Source organism: Bison bison, unplaced genomic scaffold, assembly GCF_000754665.1.
Source record: "Bison bison bison isolate TAMUID 2011002044 unplaced genomic scaffold, Bison_UMD1.0 scf7180017862979, whole genome shotgun sequence".
NCBI lineage: Eukaryota > Metazoa > Chordata > Mammalia > Artiodactyla > Bovidae > Bison > Bison bison.
In genome coordinates, this window is record NW_011493551.1 from 741,307 (window position 1) to 753,261 (window position 11,955).

At 44.1% G+C, this 11,955-nt stretch overlaps 1 protein-coding gene across 5 annotated transcripts in view; it reads left to right on the forward strand.

Moving 5' to 3' along the window:
• Nucleotides 1–11,955, forward strand: part of ENTPD1 (ectonucleoside triphosphate diphosphohydrolase 1) — a 104,966-nt gene that overhangs the window by 67,157 nt on the left and 25,854 nt on the right. For all 5 annotated transcript variants that reach the window (XM_010832993.1, XM_010832996.1, XM_010832997.1 and 2 more), the window contains exons 3-7: nt 2,557–2,674; nt 5,774–5,924; nt 9,054–9,213; nt 10,147–10,386; nt 11,315–11,581. In XM_010832993.1, coding sequence (XP_010831295.1) covers nt 2,557–2,674; nt 5,774–5,924; nt 9,054–9,213; nt 10,147–10,386; nt 11,315–11,581 — 936 coding nt within the window. The remainder of the gene's footprint in view (nt 1–2,556; nt 2,675–5,773; nt 5,925–9,053; nt 9,214–10,146; nt 10,387–11,314; nt 11,582–11,955) is intronic.

The following is an 11,955-nucleotide window of genomic DNA, read 5'->3' on the forward strand; positions in this document are numbered from 1 at the left end:
AGGCTTCAGCAATATGTGAACCGTGAACTTCCTGATGTTCAAGCTGGTTTTAGAAAAGGCAGAGGAAAAAAAAAAAAAAGGCAGAGGAAGCAGAGATCAAATTGCCAACATCCGCTGGATCATGGAAAAAGCAAGAGAGTTCCAGAAAAACATCTATTTCTGCTTTATTGACTATGTTAAAGTCTTTGACTGTGTGGATCACAAGAAACTGTGGAAAATCTGAAAGAGATGGGAATACCAGACCACCTGACCTGCCTCTTGAGAAACCTGTATGCAGGTCAGGAAGCAACAGTTAGAACTGGACATGGAATAACAAACTGGTTCCAAATAGGAAAAGGAGTACATCAAGGCTGTATATTGTCACCCTACTTATTTAACTTCTACGCAGAGTACATCATAAGAAACACTGGGCTGGAAGAAGCACAAGCTGGGATCAAGATTGCCAGGAGAAATATCAATAACCTCAGATATGCAGATGACACCACTCTTGTGGCAGAAAGTGAAGAAGAACTAAAGGGCCTCTTGATGAAAGTGAAAGAGGAGAGTGAAAAAGTTGGCTTAAAGCTCAACATTCAGAAAACTAAGATCATGGCATCTGGTCCCATCACTTCATAGATGGGAAAACAGTGGAAACAGTGAGAAACTTTATTTTTTGGGGTTCCAAAATCACTGCAGATGGTGATTGCAGCCATTAAATTAAAAGACGCTTGCTCCTTGGAAGGAAAGTTATGACAAACCTAGACAGCATATTAAAAAGCAGAGACATTACTTTGCCGACAAAGGTCCGTCTAGTCGAGGTTATGGTTTTTCCAGTAGTCATGTATGGATGTGAGAGTTGGACTATAAAGAAAGTTGAGCACCGAAGAATTGATGCTTTTGAACTGTGGTGTTGGAGAAGACTCTTGAGAGTCCCTTGGACTGCAAGGAGCTCCAACCAGTCCATCCTAAAGGAAATCAGTCCTAAATATTCATTGGAAGGACTGATGCCGAAGCTGAAACTCCAATACTTTGGCCACCTGATGGGAAGAACTGACTCATTTGAAAAGACCCTGATGCTGGGAAAGATTGAAGGCAGGAGGAGAAGGGGACGACAGAGGATGAGACGGTTGGATGGCGTCACTGACTCAATGGACATGAGTTTGGGTGGGCTCTGGGAGTTGGTGATGGATGGGGAGGCCTGGCGTGCTGCAGCTCATGGGGTCGCAAGAAGTCGGACACGACTGAATGACTGAACTGACCTTCCTCTTGGTGGTGGTTTATATGGATTGCGTATGTGCAAAAATTCATCAGGACACTCTGCTATAGTCATCCCTCTCTAGAAGTCCTTTCAATGGGGCACCAATTGGAAAACTATTGTCCCAGACCTTGCTCCTCTGTTCCTCTGTATTAGAAACACAAGGCCTTAGTTAGGTCTAACTCTGATCCAAATCCAGGCTGTGTCACCTAATCACTCTGAATCTTGAGGAAATTACTTAACCTCTTTGTACTTTCTTTTCTCATCTGTATATTGGGGATGAGAACAGTATGTACTTTATAGCACTGAAGGTTAAGTCAGATAATTCTCACAGAATATTCCTCACAACACTGGCTGGTGCATTTCCCATCCTCGTAAAATACGAAGTGGCAACTTTCTGTTCTGGCCACCTCATTCTTTCTCATATTGTCTTCTTACCCTTCCTCCTCCACCCTCTTCCTTTGCTTTATTCTTCTTTCCATGCCTTCTATGCTTAAGACCCAAAATCATGAAATCAAAGTACAAATCTTTTTAAATTTATTGAATACAATTTATAGTTATATTTGTAATCAAAAAACAGGTACACTTAATATTTTCGATATCTCTCTTCCAGACCTCATACATACCAGACCAATCAAATCACAAATCTGGGGGTCAGACACTGGCAGCAGTAGCCTTTGAAACTCTTCAGATGATTCTCACATGATTCCAGGCTTGGGAACTGCTGGATTAATTCCTTTCTATTCCCTTTCTATTTTCTCAGCTACTTCGGTATATTGATCACCTGCCATGCTATGCTAAGTCACTTCAGTCGTGTCCGACTCTGTGGACCCCACAGACGGCAGCCCACCAGGCTCCCCCGTCCCTGGGATTCTCCAGGCAAGAACACTGGAGTGGGTTGCCATTTCCTTCTCCAATGCATGAAAGTGAAAAGTGAAAGTGAAGTCGCTCAGTCGTGTCCGACTCTTAGCGACCCCATGGACTGCAGCCTAACAGGCTTCTCCATCCATGGGATTTTCCAAGCAAGAGTACTGGAGTGGGGTGCCATTGCAGGCCCCTCGTTGGGTAAAGCCTGGATGTTGCTAACGTGCAGCCAGCACTGAGAGCCATAGTTCTAGAGGGACTGGTGTGTTGGTAGATCTTGTGATCAGCACAACTCCAGGCACTCACTCCCCCAACACCCAACCCACCCTCACCATGAGTTGAAATACTTTCTCCTCATGTTTCTGAAAGCCCCTGTCTTTTGTATCCTTTCTGTTGCAAGCTGAATGTGGAGAAGAATGATGTAATGCTGACAAGTTCTTGGTTTGTTTTGCCCTCAGTTTGGGATTGTGCTGGATGCGGGCTCCTCTCATACGAGTTTGTACATCTATAGATGGCCGGCAGAGAAGGAGAATGACACGGGGGTGGTGACTCAGATAGAAGAATGCAAGCTTAAAGGTAAGAGAAGAAAAAGGGATTGGGAGAGAGTGGGCACAAGAGAACAAGAGGCATGTGACAAGTGAAACACACGAGGAAAAGGGAAGTCAGGTGAGAACGTAGTGGAGCTGCTATTGTTGCTATTTTATAAATAATTTATTATCATTATAAAATAGTATTGGAATCAGTCCTTAATGATAAAGCCCTTGAAAAATAAACTTTAGAATAATTGGGTAATAGCTCCCGTCAACAGGACACTTCTGTGTGCTATGCACCAAGTACTGAAAATGCGTTATTTCATCCTCACAATCTCCCTGTAAGGAATGTATTCCTGTTTTGTTTTGTTTTGTTTTGTTTTCAATGAGGGCACTGAGGTTTCAAGAAGTTATGCCACTTGTTTAAGGTTACTTGAGCCAGTAAGTGATGGAACTGGAACTCAAACTGAGATCTCCAATTTAACTAAACCCTTATCGGTCATCTCATTAGCAAATATCTCCTCCTATTCAGTAGGCTGTCTTTTTGTTTTGTTGGTGGTTTCCTTTGCTGGGCAAAGACATGCACAACTTTAAACCCACGTGTTAGACAGTGGTTCTCAAATTTGAGCCTGCATCAGAACCACAGATGCCTGTTCTCACCCCAGAGTTTCTGGGTCAGTAGGTCTGAGACAAGGTCTGAGAATTTGCATTTCTAACAAGGTCCCAGCTGATGCTGATGCTGCTTGTCCAGAGAACCGCTGCTCTCAATCTTTGTCCTCTAATTCGAGGCTTGGGAGAAATTTCGAAAAGCCTTTAGCTTCTGTATAGGCAGGCAAATCATAGACCCTTAGGGCTGCAAAAAAGACCCTGTGGATCACTGAAATCTTGCTTTACAGAAAAGGAAACAAAAAATCTGAAAGTCCAGTGACTTGCAAGTAGAAACAGATCTAGGAAAAGAATCTCGCCTCCTAGTTACAACTCCAGTTTTCCTGCTACTCTGAGTCACTGCACTGCATGCTGAGTTTTTTTCCTAGTCAGTTTTCTTTTCAGGTCACAAACAACACAGAGTTGTTGACAACAGCTCCTTCTGCTCCCTCCCATCCAACACTCCAGCACGCACTGAATGTTACCACACGGCACTGCCATCTTCGGACTTCTCTCTTGGCCTTTGGAGCCAGGGACCTACTGTTCAGTTTTAGTCAGATGGGTTACCTACGCCCCAGATAATTGACTTTTCATAGTTTGTCAGGAAAGCTGTAAATAGGAGGTGTTTCTAAGACAGCGAGTCATGGTATCCAGTGCCTGATGTCCTCAGTTTGGTCCCATTAATTCTGAGATAGTATTTCAAACATTTCTTAAAACCCGAATCCCTCATTTTATTGACTTCTATTTATTCATTGCCTTCCAGTTCTGAAAGTAGTGTTGCTGTGTTAACCTAGCAGCTATCTATGGAGATTTATCCCATGCATATTTGGTCTAATAAATGGAGTAATTTTCCCTTCTCAAAAAGAGAGAGAGGGAGAGAGTTCTCTAATCAAATATTTAAACAGAAAGGTTGAGTTGAGAGCCACTAGTTACTGAAGGCCGGACTTTTTGGAATCAAAACAGTTAGCTGATAACTTGGAGCTGATTTTTCTTATTACAGTGAAGTAGACAGGCTGTTTAAAATTTGGCGAATGATACTGGTGAATGATATGGATGAGATAGAGGCCTCCCAGGTGGCTAGGTGGTAAAGAATCCCTCTGCCAGTGCAGGAGATTGAACCCAGGTTCAATCCCTGGGTCGGGACGATCCCCTGTAGAAGGAAATGACAACCCACTCCAGTATTCTTGCCTGGAGAGTCCCATGGACAGTTGAGCCCGGCGGGCTACAGTCCACAGGGTCACAAAAGAGTCAGATACCACTTAGCAGCTAAACAATAGCAGCAGCATGGATAAGGTCTGGATACTTACTATTAAAGCAAATCCTCATTAGAAAGCATTGAAAATGTACATTTTTAGCTTAAAATGAGCCAAAATTTTTGTGCTAACTTCAAAAAATTCAAGGAATCTTGGCTCTAATCCTCTCCATAGCAACAGTTTAAAAGGCTCTAAAACTGGATAAACAGTTTTGCAAGGCAGTCAGGATATCAGAATGGGAAAATCGCTGAGGAATCATGAATACTATTCCTGTTTTTTCTAACAAAGGAAGAAATTTTGCTTCAGAAATTTTAGGGGACTGGCCACAATTACGAAGCCATTCCTATCTTTTCAGTAGAAGCCCATGTGCCTGGTGCATATTTTAATTTTTATTCTTTTTTAAAAAAATTTTAAATATAAATTAATTTATTTTAATTGGAGGCTAATTACTTTACAATATTGTATTGGTTTTGCCATACATCAACATAAGTCCGCCATGGGTGTACACGTGTTCCCCATCCTGAACCCTGCTCCTCCCTCCCTCCCCATACCATCTCTCTGGGTGCCGGGCTAGCTCAGTCGGTAGAGCATGAGACTCTTAATTCTTATTCTAAATGTTACCTTTCACCTTTCTGGTCTTCTAGGAATTAGTATTTTTAACTACAGCTTTGTGGAAGAAATGTCATAAAGCAGCTATATATAGAGTAGTTATCTATAAGATCCCCATTACAATCCGAGAGCCTGTTTTTAGGAAGGTTATGTCATTGAATGTGAAAATTGCACCACCCAGTGGCAAAATTATTGAACAGCAAACAAAACCAGCTCGAGGTGTGACAATAAATCCTATCAAGGGTAGATTCAGTGAGTTACCCTTTAAGTACCAAAACCTAATACTGTTGTTTAGTTGCGAAGTCACATCTGACTTGCAACCGCATGGACTGTAGCCTGCCAGGCTCCTCTGTCCATGGGATTTCCCAGGCAAGAATGGGAATGAGTTGCCTTTTCTTTCTCCAGGGGATCGTTCCAGGTCAGGGACCAAACCTCGGTCTCCTGCTTGGTCTCCTGCTTGGCAGGTGAACGCTTTACCACTGAGACACCTGGGGAGCCCACCAAAACCTAACGAATATCAAAAAAAGAAGTGATGTGCTTGCATTTTCTCAGAAAACATCACTATTTTCTCTAATAATGTGACGATATGTCCTTTACTTTTAAAAACAATTTTCATCTGCTTCTACATCTTTCTCTAGGTCCCGGAATCTCAGGCTTTGCTAAAAAAGTAAATGAAATCAATGTTTATCTGACGGCATGCATGGAAAGAGCCCGGAAAGTGATTCCGTCAATCCAGCACATGGAAACACCTGTGTACCTAGGAGCCACGGCCGGCATGCGGTTGCTCCGGTATAGCAGCCCCTAGGGACTGAGAGCGGCTGGGAGCTGGGTTTGGTTGCACTAGAGCCTCTGAACTATGAGCAAATGCCACACTTCTTAACACAATTCTAGATATGCTAAACGTCTACCCCTTCCACCCCTAAGAAAGAAAATGTCAGTGAACAGATAATATTCCCAAAGTCTTTGTATGTATAATAATGGGAGTGTACATATGTAAAAAAAAAAGCCCTCGTGCTGATCTCCCCACAGGGAATTCAAGGAAGTGATGGCACAAAGAAAGATTGAGCCTGTATACTCTGATATTTGGGGTAACAGATTTAGCCATTCTATATCTGGGAGTAGGAGACCCAGAGGAGATCACAGATGTCCCAAGACACGAATTGTCACAGCACATCATTACTGGTCACCACTTAGTACCTATAGGCTTAATTTTTCATTGGTTTGTTCACTCATTCATTCAGTGTGTAGTGACCGCCTCCTCTGTCCCAGGACATAGGAGTAGACTATTCATCTCCCAAGATCCGAGTTTTGATACAGGGTGACCATTTCTTTGCTAGAGGAGTGCTCAGAGCTGCTATGGGAACATACCTGTCCCTGCCAAGGATGGGAGAAGATAAAGAAGACTCACCAGAGGAGGAGTACATGAACCAAATCATTGAGGGCTTGTTGGAGGTTGGGAGAAGGGCATCACAGGCCAAGTAGATGTTATGTATTCCATAACCTATGTTTGCTACTGCTACTGCTAAGTCACTTCAGTCGTGTCCGACTCTGTGCGACCCCAGAGACGGCAGCCCACCAGGCTCCCCCATCCCTGGGATTCTCCAGGCAAGAACACTGGAGTGGGTTGCCATTTCCTTCTCCAATGCATGAAAGTGAAAAGTGAAAGTGAAGTCGCTCAGTCGGGTCTGACTCTTAGCGGCCCCATGGGCTGCAGCCTATCAGGCTCCTCCATCCATGGGATTTTCCAGGCAAGAGTACTGGAGGGGTGCCATTGCCTTCTCTGATAACCTATGTTTATTGGACACCTATTACATGTCAGGCACAAGTCCCTCCTTTACCTGGATCTTGTGTTCTAATCACTGTACCCAGGAGGGATATGTGAGAGACCAGGGCCTGTTCAGAGGACTATAGATGGTTCTGCACAAATGGAACACAGGGTGCATAGGGCAAACATCAATAGTGACAATAATAGTGGTAGAAGCTTGTATTTGTTGGGCCCTTTCTATGTTCTCAGCACCATGTTTTAATCTCCAAAACTCTACAAAGTAAGAGGTACCATTAGCTATTATTAACTACATTAAGAAAGCCGTGGTGTACAGATGTTAAAGAACTCACCAAAGGTCACACATCTGGCAAGTGGTAGAGCCCAGGTTCTGAGTGGGATTCCGAGAGGGCAAGGTTCAGAGTGCCTCGTGGGCCATGCCAAGGAGTTTGGAGTAATCTGGGAAATAATGGGAAGCCACGAAAGGATGCTACACAACTGGTGACGCGGGTTGTTGTTCGGTTACCCAGTCGTGTCTGACTCTTTGCGACCCCATGGACTGTAGCAGGCCAGGCCTCCCTGACCTTCACCATCTCCCGGAGCTTGCCCAAATTCATTGTCATTGCATTGGTGATGCCGTCCAGTCATCTCATCCTCTGACACCCTCTTCTCCTTCTGCCCTCAATCTTTCCTAGTATCAGGGACTTTTCCAATGAGTAGTCTGTTAGCATCAGATGACCAAAATACTGGAGCTTCGGCTTCAGCGTCACTCCTTCCAGTGAATATTCAGAGTTTATCTCCCTTAAGTTTAACTGGCTTGGTCTCCTTGCTGTCCAAGGGTCTTTCAGGACTCTGCTCCAGCACCACAGTTCAAAGGCATCAATTCTTTGGTTTTCTGTTTTCTTTGTGGGCCAACTCTCACAATCGTATGTGACCACTGGGAAAACCATGGCCTTGACTATACGGACCTTTGTCGGCAGAGTAATGTCTCTGCTTTTCAACACACATCTAGGTTTGTCATAGCTTTCCTACCAGGAAGCAAACGTCTTCTGATTTCATGGCTGCAGTCACCATCCACAGTGATTTTGAAGCCCGGGAAGAGGAAATCTGTCACTACTTCCACCCTTTCCCCCTTCTATTTGCCATGCAGTGTGCCATGCACATTGGTAGAGGGGGATTGGAAGGGAGGAAAACTAGAGATAAGGAGGCCAGTTGGTAGGGTATGGAAGGCATTCAACTGAGAGATTATGGAGTCTAATGCCAGTTGGAAGGCAGCATTTTCTGACCCAGAGACTCTCAGTATTGTATCACCTAGATCTTGGAAGGGATTCCTAGGTGGTGCAGTGGTAAAAGAATCCATCTGCTAATGCAGGAGACACAAGGGACATGGGTTTGATCCCACATTGGGATGATCCCTTGGAGAAGGAAATGGCAACCCACTCCAGTATCCTAACCCGAAAAATCCCATGGACAGAGGAGTCTGGTGGACTACAGTCCATGGGGCCGCAAAGAGTCGGACACGGCTGAGCATGCAATCCTTGGTAAAAGCAGCTGTAGTCCATCTTCATTATGACAACCCTGGAAGATTTCTTCTTTAGATCTCAAGATTTCAAACCCAAAAACCAAGGCACAATATGAGAAAGTTTTTTTTTAACCAGTCTGGCACCAACTGAGTTTGGGTATCTGTCTCAGACGTTTACCACCTGGAATTTACTAGAGCCCTAATTAAAAACCTCAAGGAGAGTCCTGAGGCTGTGTAAGCAGCTCAAAGCCTCCATTAATAGCTAATGTAGCACACCTCAGCTCTAGGTTTGGTGATCAAGCAATATCCAGCTACCACCATCACAGTAGTTAAAATTATTCTGATAATTTCCTGGAGCCAGGCAACAACAATGAAAATGGTCTTTTAAGAGGACCAACCTATGTATGGATTGAAAGAATTTGGATTTGGAGAGAGGGGGCCAAAAGAGGAGTTATGCCTCAGCCCAAGGGAGGGCTCATCAGACAGCCATGTGTGGGGATCTCATCCATCTGCTTAGTCCATGAGTTTGTGGTTCAGCTTCTTCAGCTTCCTAGTAGAACAGGCTGGAAGCTCTGGCTGCAGTAGGTAGTTGTAGTTATTCAAACAAAACCAGTAACTTCAGCTCTTTGTGCAGGATGGAAAATAAACAGATGGCAGACAAGATCCTGGCTGCAGTTGCAAGCAGCATCAGCAAGTACCCCTTTGACTTCCAAGGTGCCAGAATCATCAGTGGCCAGGAGGAAGGTGCCTATGGCTGGATTACTGTCAACTATTTGCTGGGCAAATTCACTCAGGTGATTATCTCACAGCACCCAGGGAGGTGGCTCCATGGGGGTCAATACCATTGATATATCTTGGAAATACCTGGATCACTAAGCAGAATGAATGATGGATAAATGAGCAAATTAACTTCCTCTCATATTTGCAAGGGTCACCAGAGGTATAGTTCTCTTACAACTACTCTTACTGTTGGAGAATAAGGGAGCCGTATCTTCACGTTACAGAGACAAAGAAAAAATAAAAAAAATAGAAATGTAGAAAAATCGGTCTTACCGGGTGGCACTAGTGGTAAAGAACCCGCCTGCCACTGCAGGAGACATGAGACATGGGTTCAATCCCAGGGTCTGAAAGGTCCCATGGAGGAGGGCATGGCAACCCACTCAAGTCTTCTTCTGGAGAATCCCATGGACGAGGAGCCTAGTGGGCTACAGTCCATAGGGTTGCAGAGTTGGACAGGACTGAAGCGACTTTGTATGCACACATGCACACATAGAAAAATTAAAAATCTATCATTGAAAATAAAGATATCTGTTATTTTCCCGATGCTATGTGTCTTGTGCTATATGCAAAGCATTTTTCATATACCATTTGATTTAATCTTCAGAATACTTATGGGAGATGTTCTCTCATTGAAAAGCCACAAATGGAGGCCTAGAGAAGGTAATTGTTCTGCCTAAGGTCCCATGGCTAATGAGCAAATGAGTGGGGATTTGAATTTTCGTCTTTCTGGCCCCTGGTTGTAAACTGGCCCTGTATTGCTACAATCTGAGCTGAGTCTCTGAAGCCCCTCTTTTCTTGCTGTTGATTTGATGCATACTCAGGAACCTCTGGTAAGCTTGGTGTCACCCTTATGCTCCTATGCCTTAGGAAGTCCTTGAGTCCAAGAAATCCTATGAAAAGGGAGATGCACAGAGGCTTCTACAGCTGGTGACTGTACTCTCTTTCAGAAATTGAGTTGGTTTAACCTGAAGCCAAGCAAAGACGACACTCAGGAAACCTATGGAGCTTTAGACCTTGGGGGAGCCTCTACACAAATCACTTTTGTGCCCCAAAATGAAACGACCGAGTCTCCAAACAACAACCTGTACTTCCGCCTCTATGGCAAGAACTACAGTGTATACACACACAGCTTCCTGTGCTATGGGAAGGACCAAGCACTTTTGCAGAAACTGGCCCTGGGACTTCAGGCAAGTATAACTGAATCCAGACCACCCTCCCAACAACTGGGGGCCTCCAGCCCCCACATCTTGTTGTTTTCTATTTCTACTGCATAATTGGTCTGAAGTTGGTTGCTATACTTTCCAAACTTTTTCAGGGAGGAAATCTAAGAACATCTGGTCAATCCCTGTGAACTGTCCCCTCTAGACATCACCTCCTATGTTTGTTTACTGAACTGTCTCCAAGAACACGACTCAAATCCTTTCTTTGGAAATAATTTCTCATCCCTGTAGAGCTGACAGTGAAAAGCCTAGAGTATTGTGTGTGTGTGTGTGTGTGTGTGTGTGTGTGTGCATGCTTTCCTCCCAAGCTTTCCGCACTATCAGTAAGATGACTGCCATGGGTAGAGGGGCTGCTGCCCTAAGGCTCCACTAAGCCTCTCATCCACAGCAGCCCCCTTTCTTCTCTTGAACAGACTGGGCTGTGGGCTGAGAATCATTTTGATACTCCTATGTCAATATGATTTATGGCACTTCTAGTTCTTGGGATTTTTGCTTCTGGCTTAGAGGTGGGGGCGGGAAGCAGGCGGGAAGATAAGCAGACCCCCAGAGAACTACCTCAGGCTCAGAATTTTGAGACCCTTGAGAGTGTTCCTTGTGGATCTGCTTCTGACCTAAGCACTTGGGGCCAATCCAAACAAGTGGAATCTCTGGGCCCAGCTTCAACCACATTAGCTTCCTATGAGTAGCAAAAGTTCATTTACATCTGATACCATTTCTGGTGCCTGTTAAACAAATACGACTATTCCCAAGGGTCAAAAAGACAGAGCAGGGGCCTACTGATGCCAGTGCTGAGTGCCTGGATGTTGCTCAGTTGCTATACATTAATGAAGCCAGACTGGTGCTTTTGTCCAAAGCATTTGCACATGATGCCTTCAAGTGATTTTTTCCCCTTCAGGGTACAAATGGAATCATCCATGAGCCATGCTTTCACTCAAGATACATGAGGAAAATAAAGATGAGCGTCTTAAACGAAGGTTTCTGTACCAAGAGACATGAGTTGAATTCTTCATTTTATCCACTCGTTGACATTGAAATCCGTGGCGCTGGAAACTTCCAACGATGTCGGCAAAGCATCATTCAACTCTTTAACACCAGTTACTGCCCTTACTCCAGTTGCTCCTTCAATGGGGTTTTCTTGCCGCCACTCCATGGGCAGTTTGGGGTAAGTTTGTAAAATAATGATATACTTGTTAGAATGATTTTGGTTGCAAATTATAGAATATGTGCCTCCAAAGGGTTTAAATAACAGGATTCTTTATCTTCTCACATGGTAATAAGGCTTGAGATAGATAATTCTGGGCTAGTTCTTTAGCTTAACAATATCAGCTTTTCAATTATTTTCTTGGCTTTATTGTGGTGCTAAACTGGCAGCTACTGCTCTGTGCAAAGCCAATGCAGGAAAGAAAGAAATTTATCTTGCATATATCTCTCTCCAACTCTGCAGAAGTGTCAACAGACATCTTTTTAGATACCATTAGCCAGAATTTGGTAAACCAACCTGTGATAAAGGGGAATGGGTTACCATGGTTGGTTTAG